The 15,181-nt window shown below is 34.6% G+C and overlaps 1 protein-coding gene across 2 annotated transcripts in view; it reads left to right on the top strand.

The window, feature by feature from the left end:
- CEP135 (centrosomal protein 135) overlaps window positions 1-15,181 on the top strand; it is a 31,176-nt gene that overhangs the window by 794 nt on the left and 15,201 nt on the right. For both annotated transcript variants that reach the window (XM_063157238.1, XM_063157240.1), the window contains exons 2-15: window positions 879-1,043; window positions 2,029-2,219; window positions 2,721-2,888; window positions 4,336-4,477; window positions 4,893-4,977; window positions 5,863-5,991; window positions 7,133-7,348; window positions 7,911-7,976; window positions 8,951-9,101; window positions 10,064-10,257; window positions 10,752-10,895; window positions 11,399-11,542; window positions 13,839-13,916; window positions 14,078-14,229. In XM_063157238.1, the coding sequence (XP_063013308.1) occupies window positions 931-1,043; window positions 2,029-2,219; window positions 2,721-2,888; window positions 4,336-4,477; window positions 4,893-4,977; window positions 5,863-5,991; window positions 7,133-7,348; window positions 7,911-7,976; window positions 8,951-9,101; window positions 10,064-10,257; window positions 10,752-10,895; window positions 11,399-11,542; window positions 13,839-13,916; window positions 14,078-14,229 (1,973 nt within the window). In that variant the 5' untranslated portion in view covers window positions 879-930. The remainder of the gene's footprint in view (window positions 1-878; window positions 1,044-2,028; window positions 2,220-2,720; window positions 2,889-4,335; window positions 4,478-4,892; window positions 4,978-5,862; window positions 5,992-7,132; window positions 7,349-7,910; window positions 7,977-8,950; window positions 9,102-10,063; window positions 10,258-10,751; window positions 10,896-11,398; window positions 11,543-13,838; window positions 13,917-14,077; window positions 14,230-15,181) is intronic.

The raw sequence follows: 15,181 nt of genomic DNA, 5'->3' as shown, positions 1-15,181 counted from the left end.
CTCTGTATTCTGTTCCTTCTATATGTGATGCAAACAACACCGCCTTGAATTGGTAGTTTGGCTGCTCAGGTCTTTGCAGCCAATAGGTTAATACTGAAACGTCTGAAGAAATGTGAGGGAAGACATTTTACAGAAATAAATACTTTTCAAAAATATTTCTAACTTAAGCTTTAGTACTTGATTTGTCTTCTCATTCTATATCTAAATTCAGAAGGACATAATGATGTAAAAGTTGTTCTTCCCTCAGATGTACTTGGGACAACCAAAATTATTATTTGGATTCAGACACAGTAATGCTGATCCAGTCCCCTTTAGATCTGCTTAGTAATAAAAAGATAACTAATCAGTCAATTGAAAACCCCAACTCTCTGATCCTTGAACTGTATTTTCCAGAAAATGATGCAAGTATGACTACAGTACACCAGTATTTTTTATAATTCCTATTTTCTATCATAGAATGTAGATGTTGAAAGTTACTCCCTCTTTAACATTTTACATATTTTATGCAATTTTAGAAATGTTTGGCATAAGTTATATGAAGTACTGGCTTGTAAGCTATGAAAGAAAAAAGTATGAGTTTTTCAGATTTTCAGAGTAATCTGTCAGTTTGTATTGTGTAAGATACAGTGATGACCATGAATCAAAAAAATCAGAATATAATGAGAAAACTAACTGCCAAGGCAAATACATATTATTAAAGGAATATCTAAATATGTTTAAAACTTTTCAGTTGCAGTGATCCTGTTTTAATTTACTTAAATTTTAAGGACATGCTTATGCACTGTATTTCCTACAGAATAAAAAAGTTTTTTCCATTATTTTTTCCTGTATTTTTCCTTCTCTAAAGGACAGATGCTGTAACCAGCAATCTTTTGCAGGTGTCCTGTTTTTGTTGACTGTGACAAGAGCAGCTTTGGAGGTGTGTTTACAATGAGTGCAAATGCAGAGCGAAGGTTTGTTAATCTCAGGAAACGTCTGAATCAGCTGGGCTATCGGCACCCCCTGGGAGTGGACAGCTTACCTTTGGTGGAAAAGCTTTTCAGGTATTCAGAGGGGATTCATTTAAAAAATAGTAATCATATGGTAGGTATTGTTTGACTTTTGACAGGTTAAAAAGAAGGTTTAATATGAGGATTGTTTTCTAGCAGTGTTATTTTAGAGCTAACGTTAAGTTCTTTTGTCTGATGAAGTCAAATGCGTTTGTTTAAATTATGGGAACATCTTAAGATTTACTTTAATTCAGTAGAATTGCTTCTAAGGATCTATGGCATAGGAAAATTCAACTTTTCTAACCTAATAAGAGGGCCAAGAATAGTTGCTATTGATATTTGCTTAAAAGGACACATTTTCATAATGGTTGTATGAAAAATAATCCCTATTGCCTGTCCCATGACTTAAAATAAAACATTCACATCTCCATTTATTATGGCCTCATTTAGAGAATTTTAAATTTGTTACCTCTGCCCTTTTTACAAGACACATAACAGAAAAAAGGCAAAAATTTTCAGATTTCCTTCTTATTAGATCTGCTAATTTTTGGCTTTGATATTATTAAGAACACAGTAATTTCCATAGTAGTCCAGTTACATTTGACCAAGCACAGAACTGTAGCTATTCTCGTTCTGTTGCTCTGTAGTATGTAATACAGATGGAAGAACATAGGTAGGCAAATACGGAGTCATCTGTTCAACATTGTCTCATTCATGTGTCCACCAGGTACATTTACTCTCTCCATCACTAGCTTTGATACTTACCAGATGTAAACTCCTGATATGATTTGTAACTATTTTGTTTTCTTTTTTTTTTTTTTTGTCTTGTTCTTTCCTATTTACTGTGTTTTTCTTTAAACAGATGGTTCCTATCTTTCAGTTTTCCTTACATGACATGAATGTTTTGTTGCCTTTGTTTGAACTCATTTGTTCCCCCTCTTGGGGAAAGGGTTTTGTTTCTCAGGTCATAATAAATATCTGCATCTGCAGTGTGGAGGCTGATAACGTTGCTAACACATCTGATGCTCCTCTATCCTAGTGACTTAGTTCATACAACTGAGAGCTTGCGCAAGGCAAAGTTTTCTTCTGGGAAAACTGAGAAAGAGTGCAGCAATTATGATACTGTTTTGGAACCTTATAAAGCAGAGAATGCTAGACTTACCAGGGAAAATAATGATCTACACTTAGAAATATTAAAACTGAAAGAGAAGTCTGATCGCCATGTTAAAGGTAATATACAGATGAAGATTTTATTATTTTAATCCTTCCATGCTGAAATAAAATTGTGGCTAAATCCTTCATCTGCTGATTCTTTTATCTGTGTTTTTAAGTGAGTGTGAGTGGTCATGGAGTTTGGTGCCTTTAATAAATTAAGGTTCATGATCAGACATTTCTTTTGCACTCAAAAAACTTTGGAAGTTCTGCAGATTTTTGTTTCAGTAAAATATGAGAATGTTAGAAGTCTTAATGTATCTTTTGTACCTTGAAATGGTGTTTTTAAACTGAAATGCTGTTAAATGGGCTTTTGTTCCACAGTGGATTTTATTTGTAAAACATGTATAAATATATATTTTTGTGTGTTTGTTTGTAAAAGCTTGCACATGTGTATGTGTATTTGATAATTTTATACTATAGGAAAAGCATATTGGATTTTCTTTATGCTTATTTTGGTCCTGCTAGGAAAAATGATAGTGAATAAGAGAAATAATACTGCTTTTCTCTCCCTTGAAGATTTGAAAGCTTGCTTAAGGAGGGTTGAACACGAAACAACTGACTTGAAATTTTTGAATAACCAGTATATGCATAAAATTAAAGTGCTGGAAAAAGAAACCAAAGCCAAGACTGAAAAAATTCAGCAGCTTCAGGAGAAGAATCTGCAAGCAGTGGTGCAAACACCTGGTGCGTGTGAATGATCACAGATATTTCAACTTTTTTCTGGGCTTTTTTGGATCTTTAGAACATAATGTCTTTTCCTCTCATAAGAGAAGTTACTGTAGTGAAGTATCCAGTAGAGTAACATCACGCTTTGAAACTTTGGGCTCTAAATTCTGTCATTTCTCTGTCTGAAGTTTCATTAGGTCATCACTTGTGCAAGGGATAAATTTGAATGCAAACTTAGATTCAGCTGGAGACTTCTAAGTTAAAATGTGACTAGAAAGTACTGTTAATCAACAGCATTTTTTTTATTGCTGCACGTAGTTAAGAGGCATAATGTTTATCACTTGCTTATTTTTGACAGATAATTGATGTGTAAGTGACAAATTCAGATTTTTGGAACCAGGATCTAAACATAGCAAGATGCAAAATATGTCTACAAGTATTCTGATCTTCTATAAACTTACAATATTTAAAGGGTCTTTTGATAACTTAAAATGTTCTAGATGTTAGTTTCAGGTTAATGCCTTTCTCTAGGGTTTCCTTTTTCTTAATTTTTTGAAGCTAAGGAATATAGATTATTTTGTGAAATTTTGAGACTGTCTTTTTTTTTCCAAGTCATTGAATTATATATACATTTTTGGCATTTGAGAAAAATCAACAGATAGCTAGGAAAAATTAAATTTCCTCTTTATTTTTGCATACCTTTTTGCACTTCATGTCCTTTGCTTCAAAGATGGCATGTTAGGCTTTTGTCTGTCCTTCTGCATACTTGCCCCTTGTTCACTAGTCTTCTAGGATTTTTCTATACTACATCATCCAATATTGCATGTTCTTATTTAACCATATGATGAAGAGGAAATGTTCTATCTGGAAAAAATACTGTGTTTTACTTTTTTCTAAATATGTTATCATTCAATCTAATAGCATACACTGCTTGATAAGCAGTAGGATATGATATTCACTGAAATGAACACAGAGTAGAATGAATAAAAAATATTGCTAAACAATTCAAAGGTTGATTTGGTCATAAAATAGTTCTTAAATGTGAAAACCAAATGCCTTTTGTGATGTTTTGATTTAGCTGTTTGAGTAAGCTGAATCACTAACACCTTCAACAAATTTGAACTATAGAGTATTTGGGATCTTAAACACTGGGGAAAATTACTTATAAAATCTTTGTGTGCTTCCTTATTATAATAGTGAACTTTAGCAAAACTGGTACTAACCTGCAAGAATGGTGTTGTCTAGAATGTGTGAATTTTATCACCTTATTGCAGAAGGATTAAAATGGTGAAACATGCTAATTCAGAAGCAGCGGAATAAATACGAAAATTAATTTTGTACTAAAGAATACTATTTTAAATACTATTTGTATTAAAGAATACTATATGAAAGAAAATTTGTATTAAAGAAGGCAACTTTAGCTTGCTTTAACTCCAAGTAAAGTGTCTCTGGTTTGGGCTTTCAGGTGGCAGGAGGAAGAGCATTCCCTTCAGGCGGCAGCGCATGCAGATAGACCAGCTTGTGCCCCCATCGGGTGTCAGTGCCTACCCAGTGCCTCAGCCAGAGGACCCTTACGTTGCAGACCTGCTCCAGGTGGCTGATAATCGGTGAGCCACAGAGCTTTTTAGCTTTGAGGTGTAGGAGTGTCTTTGAGTCTCACTGTCCTACTCCTTTCCATTGATAAGTTAAATCAATGTTCCCCCACTTGACTCTGTCACTGGTGGCTGGAGTTGGTAGGTGGTCTGCCTGTCTTTATATTGACCTGTGAGCTTTTTCTTCTTTTCTCCCCCATCCTGTTGAGGAAAGGAAGTAAGAGAGCATCTGTGTGGGAGACTGACTGTCAGACACAGTCAACCTGCTACAATATCTCAAAGAACAGCTTCTGCATTAATATTTTGCATGAGTAAAACTATTTCTCTTTGAAATATTTGGGTTCAGGAGCAATGAGAAAATGCTAGTATTGAATTGTGTGCATGCAGTTCTTTCATGAAATCACATAAAAAGTATAGTACTACATTTCAGAATTCAAGAACTGCAGTCAGAAGTAACAGAGCTACAGGAAAAACTGGAGACATCTGAAAGTGGAATGAAAAATTATAGCAAACAGGTATGTTTATATCATCAGTAGTAGTGGCATTGTTGTTTTATTATTAATGTTAATATTCTTGTTATTATTTGGGTGTCATACCCATGGCAATGGCCTTGGTGTCTTAAAAACCTTCTTGGGAATGCATTGTAGGGCTTCTGAAATACATAATTATTCTAACTTGACTGTGTCAAGCAGTTTCCCTCCTCTGCCTTTGGAGACAGCAGCAATGACAAAATACTTGCCCAGTGGTTTTGCTGATAAATTTTGACTTTTGAAATTACATTAAATAAGCTAAATTTGACAATCATAAGTAGAATTTGTCTGCATTTTTTAGTGCATAAGTGTTAACTTACCCAAAATAGCAATTTGATCTGCATATATCTCAGCATAATTTCTTCACTGCTTGGACTGGTTATATTTTTAAAATTTTTATGAACAATTTTTACAATGCTTTCATGAGAGTGGTTTGATGTGTACAATCTTTAAGTAATGGAATTACATCAAATGTTTGTACGTTACATCTTTCAAAATCTAGGGATTGGTGGACACTGTTGTCTTTCTGTTTTATTCACATCTTGGTTTTCCTCTTCCAGTGTTTCCTTTTTTCCAGTGACTGGAATAGTCAGTCACTTGAAATCAAAATTGTTTGGTTTTCTTCAAGAATGTAATCTAGTAGGAACTGTTTCAGTTTTTCCTTACAAATTGTGTTTGATTAATTTGTTTCTCTTTCAATAATATAACTTTTTCAGAAGAACCAAAAATTTGCAAAACAACAAAAAATACAAGATAGAAATTGTATTTTTAGTTGTGTACCTCTACTGAATATTATGTGTGTGTTTGTTTAAATGAAGGGTTTATTAATGGTGTATAAGGATACTGGAGCATTTTTTTTGTCCCTCAAAGGTTGAGATAAGAGACAAAGAAATCGAGCGCTTGATGCTGGCATTGGATGGAGGGCGTTCTCATGAGGTTCTCTCTCTGGAATCGAGAACTAAAAGTAATGAGAAGCTTATTTCCCACTTGAATATACAGGTAATTCACTTATTACAGTTGTTTAGTCAAACCTAAAAATATAGCCATCTAAAAAAACCCCACAAAGCTTCTAGCTCTTCAAAAAATCACTATAGATATAAAATCAGTAAATGGAACTTGCCTTTCTGTTTTTCATGGCAGTGTTTCTTGACTAAAGAAATTTCATTTCCTGTTTTAAAAGTCTGTCAGAGAGGTTTTGTTAAAGAATTCAATGAACTCACATCTGTACATAGTATGTTAATCTGAAAGTATTCAGCAAATTTTTTATATGACACACCGTTTTCAGCAAGTTTGAAAATCCTTTTATTTAGTTAGAAAGTTATTGCATAGATGCTGTTTATGCTTTAGAAAATAACAATGGTATATGTAATTTTGATAAGGGTTAACACTGTAGATATTTTCATGAGAGAGTGCTCATGGATTTCAAATGGTCCCCACTTTCACTCCAACACAAATTTGTGAGGAAGGGATAAGCTGGTGTTTGTGTTTACTGTGTGTATTAGCATGCATTCAGTAGTGGTCTCTGAATGAGAATTTAAAGCTGGGCTGGAGTACAAATCACATTAAGCCCATCTCTGGATCTTTACCATCAATTCTCAGGTTTTTCTCACATGAGTTAGATTTTTCTGGTACTGACTGTGCATGATGTACAGTGGCACATTGAAGGGTTTATTAGCTTAGGTTCAGTGCTGCAAAAATATGGAATGAGCTATGACTTGGAAGCAGGACAGCTGTGCTCAGTGATCCTGAATTACTAAATCATGATGAATACAAATTGATTGTACAGGGAGTGAGCCCAGAGCTGCATGAAGCTGGTTTTGCATCATCAAGACTATTTCTCAGGCTTGGTCCCAATATACCACTTTTATTTGACAAGAAATGTGTGGTTGTCTTTGGATGGCAGTATTCGTGACTGTGAGAGAGCTCATGTGTTTCTTTTTCAGGTTGATAAGCATTAAGTTCTAAAGATAGAAAACCTTGCTAAAACATTTTTAGCATGACACCACTTTTTTACTTTGGATATAGAGATATTGTATTTCAGAAGATTGGGAGGAACTTTCACTACCTAACTTAAGAATGCATATTAATATTTTAATGAAAAAGAATGCATATTAATATTTTAATGAAAAATGTCTTTCAGGTTGATTATCTACAGAAAAAAAACAAAGAACTTGAAAATCACATTCAAGATCTCTTGGACACTAAACAAAATGTGACTAGTGAGGTAGTGGATTTAAGCAATAAAAATCAAGAACTGTGTCAAGAATTGAATGAAATAGATCACTTGGCACAGCAGTTGGAAAGACACAAAGAAATAGTGCTTGAGACTGCAGATAAGGAAATAGGAGAAGCAAAGGTAATCACTAATGTGTCACTGCTGCATTTTACTTGGTTTTATATTTTCTAATTGCAATGAAAGACTTTTTGACTTGTGAAAGGAAGATTAAAATGATTTTTTCCAGTTTTCTTAACATTTCATAGAATTTCTCACTTAAAGTGGATTAAACACAAATGTTTTGTCTCTTTACTGTATTAAGTTGAGATGATTTTAGTTAAGGGACAATCTGTCATTTTATTAGTTTAGTGTGAAATAAAATGCTGACGTACGTAAAGCTATTGCTAGATAATGCATATTTGCAACAGCAGTACATATATTTGGAGGGTTTTTTCCTATGAGCAGTAATGCAGTGATTTAATTCATTTAATCATTGTTCTCCAAAACAATGTGGGTGTTTATACCACAAATTTTTTTGTGCTTTCACTTCATAGGAGCTTTACCACTTTATTAAAAGGAACTAACGATACTTCATTTCTTACCAAAATAGTCTGCTTCCTTATTTTTTTTGTAACAAAGAGATTTTTGTCATTTTGAATCATTTTGAATAACTCTTAACATATAGGTTAATTTTGGTTGATAGAAAGAAATTGAAAGAAAAGTCAGTGAAATACAGGATCTACAAGAAACAATAACAAGGCTTAAATCAGTAAGTAAAAATATTTTCAGTTCTTGTTTGTACCCTTTTTATCATGCTATCATCCACATAATTGTTTCATTTATTATAAAAGAAATCAGTTTAACAGTTAGCAAGAAAACTTCTTTAGTACCCTGAACCTTTGATGTAAAAATTACTAACGAATAAATGAAAGAGCTAGAGAAGCTACATCATAATGTTGCAAAAATAAACTGAAAAAAATCTCTGTCGATAGAAATGTTGACTATGTCCTTATTGTACATTTCCTTATTTTTGCTGTCTGAAGTCATAATTTCCTGGTGACATAATCATTTTTACCACAAATGAGTTATTATCCTCGAGGATTTTCACTGTTTTGAAAATGCTTTGTCTCTTAATTGGGGTGTGAAAAATTATCCAATACTTGGCTCACTCAGAAACAAAGCATAGGGCCCAGATGGAAAACATCACTATTATCAATTCTTTGATGACCAAAGTTTTCTAGCATAGATGGCAACTTGTATATTAGCTGAGTACAGTGTTTTGTTTTAGTCTATCTAGGGAACTTGCAAATACAAAAATGCTTAATTTTCAGGACACCAGATTATAGGAAAGGTGTGCCAAATAGCTTTTGATTGGCTTCAGAGTTGCATTGACTGAGATGCTGTATTGTAATTCACTTTAACACCAGCACTGTTACGAAATGCACTTAAAATTATTTCTTGCTTTAGTTGTTAAATTTTTTCCCATGTTTGGGAAAATTTTTTCCCATCCTACTGGTTGGTTTGCTTTTCTTGTTACTGCTTGCAAACCATGTGAAAAGTAATGCTTACTTAGACTTAATAAAATAAATACAATGATGGCCTGCAACAAATATTAAAGCATAAAGCATCCAGGTCAACCAGAAGTAAACAGTGTTGTATATTAAAAGTTTATCAAAATTTCTTTTTTCCCTCAAATGTCTCTTTTGGCACTTCTAATTTTTATAATAACACTTGTTACTTCAGGAGTTGTGCTCATGTCACAAGGAGAATGAGAGGCTGAATGAAGAACTCTTTGGGAAAAAAGATGAAAAAGGGCGTCTTGAGCTGTTGTTAAACCAGCTTCAACAAGAGAAGGAAAGACTGACAGAAAAAACAGAGAATTTAGAAAGAAAAGGTAACTCATCAAACGTAGATTCTTGGAAACTACCTTTCTGTGACTTTTGAAATAGAATACCTACCTAGTTAACATACAGTTAATAGTACTAAAAGACCTCTAAGAGATATATACATTAAAAGAAGACCATAGGTTTCCAGTCATACTTGAAGTGAAAACTCTTGTCACAGAAAGATGTTTTCATTCTGTATGTGAGAACTGAAAGTTGAGCTTTTTAGTGTGATCCCACAGGACATCCTTATCCTAATTCTGTGGCAGTTTCATACAAGGTAATTTCCAAAACTCTTCAAGACTCCATTTCTTGAGAGATTTATCCATCTAGGTTTTGAAGACCTGCAGGGATGAAGATTCCACACTATCTCTAATGTTCTTCAGTTGTCCAAGTAAAATATTTGTCCCTGTATTACAATTGTTTGTAATTGCTTGTAGCAATTAATTGCCACTGTTCCTTATTTACCTACTATGTACCTGTGAAGAAACTGGCTCCACATTGTCTGTAATACAGTCCCTCGTGGCACTGTCAGTCTGCCCTTGGCTCTCCAGCACTTCTCCAGGCTGAATAACCCAGTTCCCTCAGCTATTCCCAATAGAGCAAGCATTCTGCTGCCTGACCAGCTTGGAGGGCCTGCCTTGGATTTAATTTATCTACGTCTTCCTTGTTGTAGAAGGGGCAAACCTTAAAACAGTATTTTAAGTGTAGTCTCATGGATGCTAAATAAAGGGGAATAATCACATCCCTCTGTCGATAGAGCTCAAGGTGCTGTGAGGCCTCTGATAGTTTTATGCTACTCACTTGTGTTTAGCCTTCTTCAGCCTTTAGAACTCTTACATCCTGTTCAGCAGGATTGCTGCCTATATGGTTGGTGCTGGTTAATCCATCCTAAATGCCAGTGTCTTTGAGGAAATTCATGACTTCCTTATTGAGTTGTTTTTCTTTCTTCTTTATTATTTTTTCCCTCCAGAACGAGAACTTGTCCTAGAAATTGAAAGAATGAGATTGGACTTTGGTATTGCCCTAGGGGACAAATCTCCATCTCGTCTGGATGCATTTGTAAAGACCTTAGAAGATGACAGAGACTACTATAAGCGAGAATTAGACTATCTTCAGAAAATAGTTAAACTGAGGCCTAGCCCAAGCCGCAGGACTGCAGAGAAGGTACAGTTCTTGCTGTCAAGATAAGTGAAAAAAATACTGTGGAAACAATTAAGAAGCCATCAAATATATTTTCAAATTCAGTGGCATTAAATGACTGCAGTAGTTTTCTAAATTACATTCTTGATGCAAAAAATAAACTGAGAGAAACTCCAAAGAACTTGCCTTTTTCTTTCCTTGTCACATTGAAAGAAAATGACATTACTGCCATTTTACAGTAACACTGATTACTTATTGACCAGTTTATTGAAATAAATAGAACTAGATAATAATCAGAAAAAGGCTGAAATCTTATGGCTAGCTCCTTTGCTTTTTCTTTTTAACAGCTGTTTCATGATGTTTAGATTACACCACCAGTGCCAGGCTTTTTCTTGTGATTAAAATTATTTTGAATATATTTTTAATGTATTGCTAATAGGAAGAGTTCTTTTCTGATATTAATTTTTCAGACGTTTTAATTAGCACATTTTAACATAAATTTATTGATTACTTTTCAGAGCGAAGAGCTTAAATCAATCACCAGAGAAAGAGATGAGCTGCGGTCTGTGTTAGACAGATTTGAAAAACACATGATAGAAATTCAGTCCAATGTCAAATTATTGACTTCAGAGAGAGACAGATTAAAAGTTCTTTATGAGCAGGTAAGAAGAAATTGTTTATAGTTAACATTGAAATAACCAATTAACACTTCTTGTACTGTTGGTTATTTAAAATTAAAAACCTAGTAGAACACAACCAAGGCTAATAAAATACATACCTATTTTTATTACTTGTTAATAAATTATGTATTCTGGTTAGTTTATTAACTTGAAAGCTATTAAAAGTTATTGTACTCTTATGTTTAAATTATAAACATAAGGCAAAATCAGTAGAGTGCATGAGAAGGTTGTGTAAAGATACAGCAAGTGAGCAAGAAAGGAGTAGTTAACTGATAAGAGAACAGTGATGTTAGGCTATACTTGAGACAGTAAAAGAAAATAAGGATGATTATTTTGACAGTGTAAGTTGTTGTGCCACTGAGTGATTTAGGGAATAAATTTTAGTTACCTAGGGAAAAATAAGACTATTCTGTAATAATGGCATTTTGTTAATGTGTACACTATATTGCAGTCCATGTATGCTAACAAACTATAATCTTTTAAAGTCTCAGAGTGAATTGAACAGGATGAGAAGAGAAGCAAAACACAGTTTTGTTTCTCAAAGTCATATAGAAGAAGAAAGAGACATTGCACTGACTGACTCTAGAATGCTAAGGGCAGAAAAGGAGAGTCTTGGAGAAAGATTAAAGGTGAGTTTTTATAGCTTCATTGCTTACATTGGGGTGACATATAGGGAAGGGTTATACAATAATGCTGTGTTTGTGTTTGGCTGTCTGTCAGCTCCCCTTTTCAATAACTTTGGATTTCAAACTCACTTGAGAGCTCAATGAATTTATATTATATCTATTGTTGTTATTGTTACTGTTGTTACAAATTACCAAGTTTTCCTGTAAACACAGTCCCAGGCAGGGGTAGAGGAACATGCTTTAAAGTATTTAAGGGCAAACATGTCATCACCTTGTGTGGGAGACCTAGATATGGAGGCCCAGCCACTTCTTGCATATGCACCACTTTGAAGATGTTTGGGTGTCATTGCGGTGGAAGAAATCATGCAATTCACTTCCAAGAGAGAAGCAACAATGTATTTTATTCACTTAAGGCAGTGAGTTTCAAAAATTCAATGGTAGATGCAATGGTGGTTTAACGAGATTTGATGATAAGGTGCATTTGAGTATTTGCTGCGCAGAGGCCAAGGTCAGACAAAACTGTCAGGGACAACTTCCCATTGAGTCATGAGGTTCAGAAGTGTCTTCTTGCCTTCCAGACTCCTCAGAGAAATGTGGCTGGATCCATACTTGGTGGTTTCTGTCTCAAGGATTATAACAATCAATCCTTTATATCACTAAGCTAACATTTCAACATTTCAGTGCTCTCGTTCCCACCTCATTAGCTGAGTGTGAGTGAGATGCAATAAGGATTCTCTCTGCCTTAACAAGTATCCTTCAGAAGCTTCCCAGCTCAAAGGGAATGGTGTGCAGCCTGCTGCCATGCAGGAGAGCTCAATGGGCTGTGAGCCATGCCCTGTTCTCTCAGATGATTGACTTCTGTTTGCATACCTGCAGTTTGAAATCAGTAGCCACATGCTCAATTATCCCTCAGCTGCTGCCAGGCAAGACTTAGATCCCTTAGCTATGTGCTGTTAGCTCTCATCCCACAGTGCTCCTTAAGCTGGATGCAGCTATCAGAAGGGCCACTAGTGCTTAACCAAAAAAAAAAGAGGGGGGTGAGGTGGAGACACTGTCACAGTCACATATGGTTCTTATCCTACAAATTGGGGATTATATGGGCTTTTTCATTTTTGCTGATCTTGAGTTACTGTTGCATTTTTTAACAGAGTATATTTTAAATGACACATAACTGAGCCATGAAACATAAATTCAATCCAAGTTTCAGTATTTTTGACCTTTAAAAAATTATTATTATTGCAATGATTTTCCTGTTACTATGGTCTTGATAGGCAGCCCAGCAGTGTGGTGGAATCACCAACCCTGCAAATGTTCAAAAAGCATGTGGATATGGCATATAGGGATGTGGTTTAGTGCTGAATGTGGCAGTGCTGGATTAATAGTTGGACTTAATATCTTAGAGGTCTTCTCCAGCTTAAATAATTCTATGGTTCTATGACCATGTGATGTCTGCTATTAATGGTTATAGTCAAGTGCCTGTGATTTCAGGGGATTTGTTTCCCTGCCTGCTGTATTGGTCATTAATACAGTGTTTTAAAACTTTTTGAAAATCATTTTAAGGGACTTGTCCAAGGACAACATATGTCACTAGTGATTGTATGATGAATGCTTCCACAATTTGATTTTACTACCATAAAAATAAAGACCTGTTGTGCATCTAAATGCAGTGGCAGTAAATCTGACCTCTTTGCTTAAAGCATGTGCATGCAGTAGTAGAGATGTGTTTCCAGCTCCATCCTTTTTCTAATTGGTGACTACTAATGTTTTATATGTGTGCCACTTGGAAATACCTTTACAAACACACTAATCTAAAGCATTTCTAGGAATTGTGAGGGTTTGTTTCACTGCAGTTTCACTGCAGTGCACAGAAGTCAGGGAACAAATAAGTAATCTTTAAAGGCTTCTTCATAGATATAGGGAAAGGCCGGTTAGCTTTGTAGCGTGCCTTACATGTTGTAATTAAGAATATTTGAATAAATATATTTAAAATGTCTTAGGGTACTAAGTTATACATGCATGCAGCCTCATGTGGCTCAGTAAACTCTACAACAACTCACAAATATTAATTTGGTTGGGACCAAATATAAATATACTATTTAAAAAAATCTAAACCAAGAATCAAACCCAAAATCTACAGTAATGTATTTTCAGCTAATGTTCTGTAGTTCTACAGAGAGAGCTTTGCATTTGGTCATTCATCTAACAATATAAAACAATATTTTCTGAAGCATAAAGCTTAAATTTCTCTGATTAAATCTAAAAATATCTGTCTTGTTACATGTAATTTTATATTTCTCAGATGCATCAAGAAGCAGCATACCATGAAAAATCAAAGCTGCAGCATGATATTTCAGAATTGGAGAATAATATTCAAGGAGTAAGTGCTTTTTCAGGAAGTAAGCTTTTATTATTTCTCAAATAGGATAGATTGTTCCAGAAATTAATTTTAATATCTGTTTTCAACCTGAATTTATTTAAAAGCCAAGTTTTGATAGCTTTCTGCCATAATAACCTTTGGTTATTTATTTTAAATTGCAGCTTCAGATTGAAAAGTGTGAACTAAGGACTACAGTCTCTATCCTGAAAGAAAGAATAAACTATTTGGAAAATGAATTAAATATGAAGTCAAGTAAACTTGCCCAGACTTCTGATGATTCTTCTCAATTTAAAGCTGAGATTTGCTCACTTCAGTAAGTCTGATACAAAATGTGTGATCTTTTGCAGATGCTAGAATAATTCTGTTTATTCTGTGACTGTATAGCAGAGTTGAGTTCCTGAGAAAGACTATAATAAATATTTAAAAAATTACTCGGTACAGCTTGTATGTTCAAAAAAAGTAGGTGTAAGTAAGGAAAGTGCTGTGGTAGCTTTTTACAGCAAGCTTGTCTTGGACTTACTTGATGACCAAATACACTGATAATTTTTATGGCTCATTCTAGACTTGTTTCTTCCAATAACCATATTTTCTGTTTATGAATGTAGTAGAACTAAAAGTTTCTAAAAGGATTCCCAAACTGTTAACTGTTTGTTAAAAAGAAGACAGATGCCTTTGCAAACTGCAGCAGTAGGACCTACAGTTTTGAGAACTGGTATCTTATGGTCCGTAGACACAGTCTGGGGGGATTTGACCAGCTTTTTAGAACTGGAGGATTCAAGTATCCTTATGTGTTTGTAAGGCCTATTTAAACTTGCAGGATCACTGTGCTTTTTTAAACTTGCTTTAGTAAAGAGCCCCCATTGGGTGTCTAAATGCCAAAGAACAAGAAAAAGGATTAGAGAAAGTGAAAACCATATTGAACAGTATTTGAAAACAGAGGTGGAAATGAGAGCCATTGATGTAAAAGATCATTACAGGATGGGTAGTGCTGTAGATGACATTTTTTGGATATTTTAACAAGGGAAGCCAGGGTCTGTGGGGTATCCCCTGTTCCCCATCTGAGCTGTACCATACAGCACCTGGGGGATTACTGAGAGGAACTGAAGCTGAGCAGCAGGCCTTGCAGCTCATCTAAGGGTCCCAGTTGACAAAGAGGACAATAATAAATATTAAAAAGTCTTATTAGGTTCCTATAATTTCAGTGTAAAGCAGTGATATTGCAAAAAGAAGACAATGAGGAGTAAGGCTACGTTTATTTTAGCATT

This window comes from Melospiza melodia, chromosome 5 (assembly GCF_035770615.1).
Source record: "Melospiza melodia melodia isolate bMelMel2 chromosome 5, bMelMel2.pri, whole genome shotgun sequence".
Classification (NCBI taxonomy): Eukaryota; Metazoa; Chordata; class Aves; order Passeriformes; family Passerellidae; genus Melospiza; species Melospiza melodia.
This window is presented reverse-complemented; position numbering and strand designations above follow the sequence as displayed.